Below are 13,537 nucleotides of genomic sequence, written 5' to 3'. Positions count from 1 at the left end.
TAGAAGAATGAGAAAAAGGGTACCTTTTTATAAAATTATTTTAATCGATTAAAGACAATTCTAATCAATTAAGCTCTTAATGCTAATCGGTTTTTAATTAACCGTCTAAAATGATGACGCCTTTTTAAATTTTAATCAATTAAGATATTAGATTTAAACGATTAGGTATTATAATATTCATTGAATACCTTAAATTTATAGTCAACCAAAAGAAAATAAATTGTAATTGAAGTTATAGGGTAATTATAAGAAAATAAAGTTAAATTAATGAATACTAAGTTTTGACACATTACATATTCACTAACCATCCATTTAAGTTTTTTCAACCATAATTACTAAATCATTCTCTAAATTTTAAAAAATACTACTCCAGAGTGATAAAAGAACTCCTACAAAAGAGGATACTTAGAAAATATCAAGTTCGATTCCTTGTAGAAATAATATTTGGTTCGTGTTCATACTTCAGTTTAGAACTCTAGATTAATAGGGTCTCTTTTCCCTATGAACCTAAGAATTATAAAGAAAAAAAAAAATTCTATTTGATGACAATTTTTTATAGTGTTAGCACAGTATCTTTTAATTTTTTTTATTACATGAAAATAAAAATAAAAAATAAAATGCAATCCCCATTGATATAGATAAAATGTAAAATGCAATATCCATTTCACATATCTCACCTTATCTATCTTCTATCCCATAAAATAAAATAAAAAAAGCGAACCAGATAGAAAGAGTATCTATTCAACAAACCATAGAGAGATATTAGCATGGCCATGGCGTCTGTGGCTCAGCAACTCACCGGTGTAAAATGGACCCCTCTTCTCTGGAAACCAACTCTAGCTCAAAAGCAAAGACGCAGTGGTGCTCTTCCCATTGTATGTTCCATTGCAATTTCAAGTGCAAATAACAAAGAAAGAATCAAGCTGAAACAACTCTTTGAAGATGCTTATGACAGGTGCCGCACTGCTCCAATGGAGAGTGTTTCGTTTACCGTTGATCAGTTTTCTGAAGCTCTCGAGAAATTTGACACTGAGACTGAAATTGGGAGTAAGGCAAGTTCGTTTTTTTTTTGTTGTATAAAGTTGTGATTTTTATTGCTGATTGATGTTGTTTTAGTTGAATTTTGATATGGGGTTGTCTTGAATTTTAGTTTGATTCTTTGTTTTGGTTGAATTTTGGATTTTTTTTTTTTTAGTTTTTGATGAAAAGGGGTTTTTGTTGAATTGACATTTTGGTGTGGTGTGTTGAATACCTAATTTTTGTGATGAGATTGTTTCTTAGGGGGTAATTCTTTGAGACGCGTATGATTGGTTCTGCGGTGGAAAAAATTGATATTGAATGAATTAAGTATGTAAAATTGATTCGGGTTATAAGTGGGTTGAACTTAAAGTGATTTGTGTTTGGATAACTTAATGCAAAATTGAGTTGAACCATAAAAATCATATTTACCAAAAGCTACAAATTCTAGCTAAGTAGAATTAATTCTGAAGGTAAATTCGATTCTAGACTTCTAGATTTGCTTTTGGCTTTTCCAAAAGATAAACCAAAGATACATCTGATCTGAAATACATTGGTGATTCTTGCTGGTTTGGTTTCAGGTTCTGGGCACTGTGTTTGGCACGGATACTATTGGAGCTTTTGTTGATATTACTGCAAAGTCCACGGCTTACTTGCCGTTGCAAGAGGCAAGCATCCGTAGAATTAAGCATGTAGAAGAAGCGGGCATATTTACTGGTGTGAAAGAGGAATTTCTAATCATTGGTCAAAATGAAGTTGACGATGGCATGATCTTGAGTTTAAGAACTCTCCAGTATGACCTTGCGTGGGAACGTTGTAGACAGCTTCAAGCAGAAGATGCTGTTGTGAAGGGTAAGGTGAGTTTTGCTTACTCAGCAATTCAGTTTCGGTCAATGTTTAGCATACGAAAAACATTTTTTGTTTTTCTTTTGTGAGTTGATTTATTCACACACTCGTATTGTATGTGCCCTTTGTGTGGTAGCTTATTGAAGCAAATAAAGGTGGTGTGGTGGCTGAAGTTGAAGGCCTTAAAGGATTCGTTCCGTTCTCACAGATTACAACGGTTAGCTCTTTACCGACTTTGACATTTATACACTTGCATACATTGAACTCAAAACTCAACCTTTTGCCTATTTTCTTTGTAGAAAACACCGGGAGAAGAGATAATTGAGATGGAGATTCCTCTAAAGTTTGTGGAGGTGGATGAGGAACAATCCAGACTTGTCCTCAGTCACCGCAAAGCTGTGGCCGGTTCCCAAGGACAATTAGGAATTGGATCAGTAGTCACTGGCGTTGTGCAAAGCCTTAAGCCATATGGTGCTTTCGTTGACATTGGTGGAATCAGTGGCCTCCTTCATGTCAGTCAGATCAGTCATGATCGTATATCGGATATTGAGACTGTTCTTCAACCCGGTGATAGTTTGAAGGTAAACATATAAAAAAAACTATATATTTGAGTAGAGTTAAACGTGTCGTGTTGATATAAAATCTCATTTATTCTATGATTAGGTGATGATCTTAAGTCATGATCGAGAGAGAGGCCGAGTAAGTCTTTCAACAAAGAAGTTGGAACCTACACCTGGTGACATGATTCGTAATCCAACGCTTGTGTTCGAGAAGGTATATTTCAGAGAAAATATCTTTAGTTTTCTGTCTGCCGCATTGGTAAACTATGATTATGCTAGAAGAAGCCAAGATGCTAAATTATTTATTGCTATGTGTTATTCTTATAGGCGGAGGAGATGGCTCAGACATTCAGACAGAGAATAGCGCAAGCAGAAGCCATGGCTCGTGCGGATATGCTTAGGTTCCAGCCAGAGGTATTTGCTTGTTAATATATATTTTTTTTGAATATGGACTTTTGATGAAAATGAAGCAGAAGCAAGGGATCAAAGATGACCAAAAATCGGAAAATCAAAATAGCATAAAAAACCACTTCTTACAAGATGGCTTCTTTGTACTGAACCCTTATCGTTTGTTTTACAGAGTGGATTAACTTTTAGCAACGACGGCATCTTAGGACCACTTGGTTCAGATTTGCCTGCAGAGGGACTGGATCTAAGTGAAATACCACCAGCTGAAGATTAATGATCGAGCGATTTCAGAGGTCTTAACCTTTTTTTTAAACTTTTTTTACACAATTTGATCTATGTATTGTTGTAGAATGCTAAACCTAATGTTATCTTTGTCTTCTGTTTGAGGTATTTATCTTTCGTGGTCATTGTAAAATTGGAAAAAATATATAAATAATCTATTACTATGTATCTATTTGAGGAAATTGTTAAATATCAGAAAGAAAGAAAGAAAGAAAGAAAGAAAGAAAGAAAGAAAGAAAGAAAGAAAGAAAGAAAGAAAGAAAGAAAGAAAGAAAGAAGGGAAAAAAAAACTAGATCCATAGAAATTGTTTGAGTTAAAAGTTGAAGGAATACTTGACAATTTCATAAATATGAATTTACTTATTCATAGACATGTAATAATCAACATCAAAGTAATATGCAAAAACAATCTTGACTAGTATCCGATTTTATTAGTTTACATTTACTAATTAACACAAAAATTGTGGATCAGAAAGTGTGTAACAATACAAACTTAATGAGATTTATTCAAACATCAAAGCAAATTTCATGGTTCCAACACAATGGTTGACTTGTCTCATAACTTCGGTGACTTTACTCTATCAGGAAAAATTAACTTGCCACCCCAAAAATTGATCCTGCTGATGTTGAGTAAAATCAACTGTAAGTATTGTGTATTATCATATTCACAGAGATTGGAGCGATATCAAAACCGTTCAACAATTTTTATATTTCTAAGCATAAAGTTTCAAGTTTGTTTGGTTGAAATATAGAAAGTAAAAATGCGTAAATAACGAAAGATAAATTTCAGAGGAATAGACTTGTTGGAAATTAGTTTTCATTCACCGATTCAATTTGCAAATCTCGGATCAGTTATACACAATTTATGCTTGTTTCATTATCATCACGTATTGCTCACAACAAAGTTCATGTCTAAACATTTGTTGAGATTTCTTACCTTATGGTTTAATCGATGATTTCTCAGCCTATTAAACGATACGGTAGCATTAAGATCCAATACTTAAAGTGAATATTAAATCTAAATCTATGTCTAGCATTTAGAGTTTAATAGTTGTTATCTTGGATCGAGATTAGAATCGTATTTGTCAATATCAATTCAATCCATGAAATAGACGGTAAAACGAAGATAACAACGATAATGATTCAAACAAAAATTATATATAACGCCATGATCAAAGAAAATACATGATGTTTCGGTGAACTACGACCAATCCCAACAAGAGAGGGATTTAACTACTCATGGTAGCTTGATGAACAATGAAAGAATGGAGTTGAATCGACATCAATGACGATTTTCCGACTCTTGATGTGTATCCAGCTCCTTCTACCTAAATCCTCTTCTATTCCTATTTCTATTACCAGTATTACAAGTTAAAGAGTGAATGCCTCTTCTAAACTGGTTTCTGCTCTATTTATAGCAGTTCTGGCCGTCATAGTTCGCTACGTGAACAGAAGTTCGCTACAGCGAACTTTTTCTTCATGGTTAAGTCTTTGAGTTTGAACCGCCTTCAGCTGATCGCCAAAGTTCGCTACAACGAAATATGGTTCGCTGCAGCGAATCTCCTACGCTGCTGCTCGCTGCTAGCGAAAATGGATGATTTTCTTCTGACTTTGTTCGCTACAACGAAATATGGCTCGCTGCAACGAATCGGGCCTTCGCTACACATTCGCTGCAGCGAATTATCTGTTTTCTTGATTTTGCCTTTGATTGCATTGGCGTTCGCTACGCGAAATATAGTTCGCTGCAGCGAATGCTCTGATTGCTGGTTTTTGCTTTAAGGTCATATCCTGCACAAATGCACACCAAACCAAGTAAACTTTCACAATAGTATTTTTATTCAATAATTAGGGTTTTGATGTTATAAACTCTTCATTTAAGTAAGATAAATGCTATGTCTTAATATGATATTTTAACATGAATTAAGCATTTATCACCTGCCACCTCCCATTTTTTTTATTCCCATTTTATCCATGTTAAAAAAAGTTGAAAATCAAAGAAATTTTGTTGAAAATTTCCGGTATACACTTTAAAATTTCCGGTAAAAATACCGAAAATTCAATTAATTTTAAATTTTCGGTAAAACATATCGGAAATTTAGTTTATTTGAAATTTCAGGTATACCGGAAATTACAAAATTCCGGTATACCGAAAATTTCAAATAAACTAAATTTCCGGTATGTTTAAATTTTTTGTTTTTTAAACGGTTGAGATTTTTCCGATACTTTTGGAGAGTCTGATTGTCAATTTTATGCTTGTTGTTTGTCATCTGGTGTTTGTTAACTATGTTTGTTTGTTATTGATGTTATTTTCTTTATCTACTCGAAACATGTACTAGCAAAAAAGATTATGCCATTAAAAAGATGTTTGTACAAAATATACAAATAATACAATCATAAAAAAATAAATCACATAGGTCCTCCACGGGCAATATTAGCCAACCTAGCTAAAATACTGTGGACCTCACCATCAGGGTTCTCCAGACCCATGAGGCTATCCAAGTGAACTGCGATGTAATGCAGCAGCGGGAGTTGGTGGTGGTTGTCCTGGTCACCAGCGGGAGTTGGTGGTGGTGGTGGTGGTGGTGGTGGTGAAGAAGCCTTGACACCTGAAGGCCCTGGAACATCAGATGCTGCAGCAGATGTGGGGCTGACCTAGGGTGCGACACTCTGAGGAACCACTCCAAGTATCCATCCTGACACTGCCCAGGTGGTGTTGTATAAGGTACAATTCAAATGTAAGTATTTTATATTATCGTATCCACAGGGATTGGGGCGATATCAAAACCGTTCAACAACTTCTATAATTCTAAGCATAGAGTTTCAAATTTGTTTGGTTGAAAGTTACGGAAAGTAAAATGCGTAAATAACGAAAGATAAATTTCAGAGGAAAAGACTTGTTGGGAATTGGTTTTCATCCACCGATTCAATATGTAAATCTTAGATCAGTTATACATAATGTATGCTTGTTTCAATATCATCACATATTGCTCATAACAAAGTTCATGTCTAAACGTTTGTTGAGATTTCTACCTTATGGTTTAATCGACGATTTCTCAGTCTATTAAACGATACGGTAGCATTAAGTTTCAATACTTGAAGTGAATATTAAACCTAAATCTATGTCTAGCATTTAGAGTTTAATAGTTGTTATCTTGGATCGAGATTAGAATCGTATTTGTCAATATCAATTCTATCCATGAAATAAACGGTAAAACGAAGATAACAACGATAATGATTCAAACATAAATTATATATAACGCCATGATTAAAGAGAATACATACTGTTTCGGTGAATTACGACCAATCCCAACAAGAGAGGGATTTAGCTACTCATGGTAGCTTGATGAACAATGGAAGAGTTGAGTTGGAATGACATCAACGGCGATTTCCCGACTTTTGATGAGTATCCACCTTTCTCTCCCTAAAAACCTCTATTCTACTTTTATTATATCAGTATTACAAGGTACAAAAGTGAATGAATCCTTTCTGAAATGAGTTCTGCTCCTTTTATAGCAGTTCTGGCCGCCTGAGTTCGCTACGCGAAAGGAGTTTCGCTGCAGCGAATGCCTTGCTTCATTGTTAAGTCTTTGTTCTGACCGCCAGAGTTCGTTACGCGAAGGATATTTCGCTACAGCGAATGTTTTCTTCAACTTTAAGCAATTTAAATCTTCTAGAAACCGCCAAAGTTCGCTACAGCGAAATATGGTTCGCTGCAGCGAATGTACCTCACTACTGCTTGCTGCTAGCGAAACTGGGAAGTTTGATTCTGACTTCATTCGCTACAGCGAAATATGGTTCGCTGCAGCGAATCGGGCCTTCGCTACCATTCGCTACCTTTCGCTGCAGCGAATGCACTGTTTCTGGATTTTTTGCCTTTGAGTGCCTGGAGTTCGCTACAGCGAAAGAAAGTTCGCTGCAGCGAATGCTCTGTTTTCTGGTTTTTTTGCTTAAGGCCAAATCCTGCACAAAAACAAACCAAGCCAAGTAATCTTGCACAATAATAGTTTATTCAATAATTGGGGGGTTTTATGTGAGAAATATGTCAAATAAGCAAGATAAGTGCTATATTATAATAAGTCATTTTAGCATGAATAAAGCACTTATCAAACTCTCCCCAACTTGAATCTTTGCTTGTCCTCAATCAAAGTAAAAACAAAAGTAAGAGTTTCTAAACCACCTTCACATGATTAACCAAATTTCTCAATGAAGTATAGGAGGCACATGGCTCTTTGAAGTTTGAACATCCAAGGATAAATGTTTTATGACTTCCTTTAGTACTTAGACATATTCATGAAACAAGTCTTCCACATAAAAACCATGTCAATCAATCCAAAGCACTAAACATGTTAATCATGAATCACACTTACCACACTTTTTGTATAAGTGAAAATGATGAGGTATGTTGATCTCTCACATGACAAATTTTGCTAACATCTAGATCAATTCATACTTTCATCCAAGCAAAATATGTTGATAAGCAAGAACATAGATCACTAAGGTCTTTTATGGTTGTAATGTGGCCAAGGTACCAAGGAAGTGTCATTTCTATGGATAATGGAAACAAAAGGTTGTTGATTAGAAGAGCATTCAAAGTTTTGACTCTTTTATCCAATACTTCTTATTTCTTCCTTTTGAAAACATTCTTTTATATCCTTTTCTTTTTCTTTCTTCATTTTCTAATTTTTTTCTTTTGATTCTCAAATCTTTTTCTTTTATTTTGAAGAAAGTCTTTTTCTCGTTTCTCCCCAACTTGAACAATACCTTACTTGCTTTGAATGCTCATTGAGATCTTTCAAAAGATATCATGGTTTCAGGGTTATATTCAAGGAAAAATAGAATCTATCATATATGAACTTTTTATGATTTTCAAAGCTATAGAACAATATCCACTAAGTGGTTTACCTAATGTATTGTTCAGTTCATTAATGATAGATTCATTGTCATAGGGCTCAAAAGGGGTTGCAAAAGATCACTCACTCACAAGGGACGATGAGGCTATATTTGGTTTAGTGGTTATGCTCAATTTCAAAGAATTGCCTTGATCCCTTCTATGTCTTTGCGATTACCAACATAAATGCAAGATTTAAGCATGAATCAAACGAGTTAAAACAAGAATTTGTCAGTCTCCTTAGCATATAGTGAACAATGGAAGGTTACCTCACTTTCTTGTTTTTAGAACTAAGTGATTCATATGAAAACATGTCATGGCATAGGTTTGTATGAACTGGTTTTATGCAGCCTGCTCATGTCATGTATATGCTAAATTCTAAGAAAGCATTTAAACATGTACCTTGGATAGTGCAATCTTTTCAACTCATGTCCTTCAACCTTGTTCTTTTGGTTTATGTGAAGTTGATCTTCCACTCTATGCTTCTTCTTTCAATTTATTATTAGAGGACCACAGCATTATGAATTGGTCATGAGTCATCTATAGCTCAAAAGTGAAAACACATAGAAATCAAAAATGAAGAAGATGGCATGATTGGAAAATATTTTTTTTTCTTTCTGAACTTGCTGCGTTCGCTGCAGCGAAGCAGGGCTTCGCGTAGCGAACTCTGCATAATTCTGTTTTCTGCAGAATTTTCTTTGTGCTATGTCATGCCATTTCCTTCCTACTTACTATTAATTATGCATAAAGGAAATGAAAGCAATGAAAATTTGGGTTACCTCCCAACAAGTGCTTTGTTTAACGTCATTTAGCTCGACGCCTGTTTCGAATAAACTTACGGTGGTTTGTATGAATTTGTCAGAACATCCTTCCCACCATCATTTGGCCTTTCTTTACCATTTATCTTTTTCAATATCAGGCCTTTTTCATCAGGAGCTTTAGCTTTGGAATAGCCATTCTCTTTGTGTTGAAACAATTTGAAGTTGACTTCTTCCTCTTTGTGCCTTATTTTCATCTTCCCTTCATCCACATCAATCATCATTCGAGATGCTTTTATGAAGGGACGACCTAAAATCGGAGGACTGTCTTCATCTTTGTTCATGCTTATTACCACAAAGTCAGTTGAAAATCGAAAACCATCCACTTTGACCATTACATCTTTCATTACACCAATTGGTTCTGTGGTTGATTTGTCAGCAAGTTGCAACTTCATTGTTGTAGGTTTCAAGTGAATATCTCCAATCTTTCTCATGGTGGATAATGGAAGAAGATTGACGCTTGATCCAAGATCAACTAAAGCGTTATCAACATAGATATTTCCAATGGTAACCGGTAAGGTAACTTTTCCAGGATCCGCATTGTTTTCTTCCTCCTCCCTACGTTTTCTTTTTTCTTGATTTTTATCTACCACGATACCTTTTGAATTCTCCCCAACTTTGTCTTGAACAATGTCATCGCCTTTCGTCATGATTGCATTACAAGTTTCCTTGGGATTAACTTGAGTAGTGGCAGAAAACGTACCTCTTTGTTGCTCACTTAGTTGCTTCGCAATTTGCCCAACTTGCGTTTCAAGATTTCTAATCGACGCATCGGTGTTCTTTTGGTTTGCCATGGACAATTGCATGAATTGATTCAAGGTATCCTCGATCTTTGAAAGCTTATCTGGCTGCGTGTAACTTTGGTACTGATTTGGTCGGTTTTGGCCATAGCTTGCGTTGTTGTTGTGTGGATAACCTTGATTGTACGAAACTTGCCTTTGTTGTTGATTTCCCATATATTTTACCTCTTCGTTGATCGGGGGACAGAAACCGGTTGGATGGTCACCTGTACAAAGTTCACAAAAGGCTACTTGTTGCGATGTGCTCGACGAACCGTGCATATCTTTGAGTTGTTGAGGAAGCTTGGAAAGCTGTTTTGTCAATTCCTCTACGGTTTGAGTGAGCAGTTTGTTTTGTGCTAGGATTGCATCATTTGTACCTAATTCCAAAACTCCAGGCTTCTTTTGTACGGTACCTCGATTGTGTTGAACTTGGTGATCTGTGAGAGCCATCCTATCAATGATTGAAATTGCTTCTGCTGCACTTTTTGCTATCAAGGAACCTTCAGCTGTTGCGTCAAGTAAAAGCTTCGGTTGAGGTAATAATCCATTACAGAAAATGTGAATTTGTGACATGTCATCGAAACCGTGGTTTGGACACTTCCGTAGCATGGATTTATAGCGTTCCCAGGATTCACACAAAGTTTCATTTGAAAATTGGGTGAATGTGGCAATAGCTGTCTTTGCATCCATGAATCGGTTGTGAGAAAAGAACCTGCTAAGGAAGTTTCTCTCTAAAACATTCCAATTCGTCATGGTTTCCGTTGATTGATCGAGGTACCAATCCTTTGCTTTGCCGATCAAAGAGTGCGGAAATAGCCTCATGAATACAGCTTCCTCTTCAGCCTCTGGTGCACCTAATGTACCAGCTATTTCGTAGAATCGAGTGAGGTGAGTGTATGGATCTTCATGATCCAAACCTGCAAAAGGGTTAGCATAAATAATTTGCAGCAATCCTGTTTTCATCTCAGCTCGTCTTGCAGCTGGATTGTTGGTGAGATGGGCGAACCGCCTTGGGCTACTTTCACACGGACCGTTAACAACTTCAGCCATTGTTTCTTTTGATAAATCTGATGAGGAAGTTGATGTAAATGCTCCTTTTCTTTTCTGTTTGGATTTTTGTTTCTTCGTTTGCTTCTTGTTCTTTCAGATTGTTCTTTCGATCTCGGGATCAAAAAGAAGTTGCTCCTTTGAACTTTTTCCTCGAAGCATAAACAGAATTTTCTTCACCTATCCAAACACTTTAGCAAACGTTGCGAAAAACAGAAAAATATATACAATATATAACAAATGCACAAAGCTTAAAAGTATAGAAACGATTGCGATGTTTTAATATCTTAAACGCCAATCCCCGGCAACGGCGCCAATTTGGTGTTGTATAAGGTACAATTCAAATGTAAGTATTTTATATTATCGTATCCACAGGGATTGGGGCGATATCAAAACCGTTCAACAACTTCTATAATTCTAAGCATAGAGTTTCAAATTTGTTTGGTTGAAAGTTACGGAAAGTAAAATGCGTAAATAACGAAAGATAAATTTCAGAGGAAAAGACTTGTTGGGAATTGGTTTTCATCCACCGATTCAATATGTAAATCTTAGATCAGTTATACATAATGTATGCTTGTTTCAATATCATCACATATTGCTCATAACAAAGTTCATGTCTAAACGTTTGTTGAGATTTCTACCTTATGGTTTAATCGACGATTTCTCAGTCTATTAAACGATACGGTAGCATTAAGTTTCAATACTTGAAGTGAATATTAAACCTAAATCTATGTCTAGCATTTAGAGTTTAATAGTTTTTATCTTGGATCGAGATTAGAATCGTATTTGTCAATATCAATTCTATCCATGAAATAAACGGTAAAACGAAGATAACAACGATAATGATTCAAACATAAATTATATATAACGCCATGATTAAAGAGAATACATACTGTTTCGGTGAATTACGACCAATCCCAACAAGAGAGGGATTTAGCTACTCATGGTAGCTTGATGAACAATGGAAGAGTTGAGTTGGAATGACATCAACGGCGATTTCCCGACTTTTGATGAGTATCCACCTTTCTCTCCCTAAAAACCTCTATTCTACTTTTATTATATCAGTATTACAAGGTACAAAAGTGAATGAATCCTTTCTGAAATGAGTTCTGCTCCTTTTATAGCAGTTCTGGCCGCCTGAGTTCGCTACGCGAAAGGAGTTTCGCTGCAGCGAATGCCTTGCTTCATTGTTAAGTCTTTGTTCTGACCGCCAGAGTTCGCTACGCGAAGGATATTTCGCTACAGCGAATGTTTTCTTCAGCTTTAAGCAATTTAAATCTTCTAGAAACCGCCAAAGTTCGCTACAGCGAAATATGGTTCGCTGCAGCGAATGTACCTCGCTACTGCTTGCTGCTAGCGAAACTGGGAAGTTTGATTCTGACTTCATTCGCTACAGCGAAATATGGTTCGCTGCAGCGAATCGGGCCTTCGCTACCATTCGCTACCTTTCGCTGCAGCGAATGCACTGTTTCTGGATTTTTGCCTTTGAGTGCCTGGAGTTCGCTACAGCGAAAGAAAGTTCGCTGCAGCGAATGCTCTGTTTTTTGGTTTTTTTGCTTAAGGCCAAATCCTGCACAAAAACAAACCAAGCCAAGTAATCTTGCACAATAATAGTTTATTCAATAATTGGGGGGTTTTATGTGAGAAATATGTCAAATAAGCAAGATAAGTGCTATATTATAATAAGTCATTTTAGCATGAATAAAGCACTTATCACCAGGCTGCTGAACCGCAACGGCTGTATCCATGATCTCACGGGAGGAGCTGAGGATGTGACTCTGAAATCGCCGATAATGCCACCAGCTGGAGCCTCCGGGACCGGTCGTGGGATGCCTTGTATATAACCATACTGGCGTAGACACCTCTCAGCAAGTGTCTAGCCACATGAATCTCCCGTCTTATATACCCTGAATATAAGGAAGATACATCAAAAGGACGATGAGAATGGTGACCTGTATATGGTGTCCAAATGACATCATCCAGCGTCAGAGCATCCAACCTCTATTTGTACTCCATCAAGGGTGCCTCTCCTGGAAGGGTCTGTCTGGCCTTCCACCTTATCGCACTAGGGTAATATTTTTTTGTTTGGATTACCCCCCTAAGCGTGCAAATTTAACACCAAATCTGGGGGGAAAAATCAAACAAAAAAAATATTACAGGGTGGTAAACTTTATACTTAGGGGGCAAAAGACATAGTATTTTTACATTTTAGGGGGGTATTTGAAAAAAAAATTACAGGGGGAAAAAGCGAATTTGGCCTATATTACAGGGGGAGTTTTATATATTTAACCCTTTTTAAAATGTACCAATATATAATAATAAAAATAAAAAATTAAATATTATTGAGTTCAGTCGAATTTGGTTTCCGGTGGATTCAAAATAATCATCTGAGCCCAACCGAATTAACTCTATATTATCCAAATTAAGAAACTGAATTAACCTGACACCCGATCCAATTCAAGCCGTTTGCACAAAAATTACAATGGGTCGGTCGGTTTGAATCGGTCGACTGAAATTTGTCCACCCTAGTTGAACCCACACCCTCATTGTCACAGTTTAAAACCTTAGCCATTAGGTCAGATGTTTGTGTTTATCATAAGGCGCCTTCAAAAAATTATATAGTAAGACATGTTGAAAATCATAAAAATGGGAAAAAATGGCAAAAGGGGGGATTGAACTCGCACCCTTAGGCATGAAGAGAGACTTAAAATGCACGCTTCTACCACTGGGGTGCTGATACATCTACTTACCAAAATGCATTCAATTGATTATATTTTAAAACATGTTCCAAAGTTCAAATTTATGAACTTCGTCTTCAACCTCGAGATCACAAATTCTAGAAATTCGATTTTACTCAATTCTCAACCAAATGAAAAACTGTAAAAATGA

At 36.1% G+C, this 13,537-nt stretch overlaps 2 protein-coding genes across 2 annotated transcripts; one reads left to right on the top strand and one right to left on the bottom strand.

Moving 5' to 3' along the window:
- Window positions 1-673: 673 nt before the first annotated feature.
- Window positions 674-3,285, top strand: LOC131595294 (small ribosomal subunit protein bS1c). Its single transcript, XM_058867607.1, has 7 exons — window positions 674-1,052; window positions 1,599-1,874; window positions 2,000-2,080; window positions 2,163-2,444; window positions 2,527-2,637; window positions 2,751-2,837; window positions 3,004-3,285. Exons 1-7 carry the CDS (start codon window positions 768-770, stop codon window positions 3,103-3,105), a joined length of 1,224 nt encoding a protein of 407 aa, XP_058723590.1. The 5' UTR covers window positions 674-767; the 3' UTR covers window positions 3,106-3,285.
- Window positions 3,286-8,836: 5,551 nt separating this feature from the next.
- Window positions 8,837-10,651, bottom strand: LOC131597941 (uncharacterized). The gene has a single exon (XM_058870597.1). It carries the CDS (start codon window positions 10,649-10,651, stop codon window positions 8,837-8,839), a length of 1,815 nt encoding a protein of 604 aa, XP_058726580.1.
- Window positions 10,652-13,537: the final 2,886 nt, after the last annotated feature.

This window comes from Vicia villosa, linkage group LG4 (assembly GCF_029867415.1).
Source record: "Vicia villosa cultivar HV-30 ecotype Madison, WI linkage group LG4, Vvil1.0, whole genome shotgun sequence".
Taxonomy (NCBI): domain Eukaryota; kingdom Viridiplantae; phylum Streptophyta; class Magnoliopsida; order Fabales; family Fabaceae; genus Vicia; species Vicia villosa.
Note: the sequence above shows the minus strand (reverse complement) of the source record. Positions and strands in the feature narration are given on the sequence as shown.

Coding starts and splice junctions, on each gene's coding strand:
- LOC131597941 (XM_058870597.1), bottom strand. CDS start 10,651: ATGGCTGAAGTTGTTAACGGTCCGTGTGAAAGTAGCCCAAGGCGGTTC.
- LOC131595294 (XM_058867607.1), top strand. CDS start 768: ATGGCCATGGCGTCTGTGGCTCAGCAACTCACCGGTGTAAAATGGACC. Junction 1,053..1,598: donor AGACTGAAATTGGGAGTAAG/GCAAGTTCGTTT, acceptor GTTTGGTTTCAG/GTTCTGGGCACTGTGTTTGG. Junction 2,081..2,162: donor CGTTCTCACAGATTACAACG/GTTAGCTCTTTA, acceptor TTTTCTTTGTAG/AAAACACCGGGAGAAGAGAT.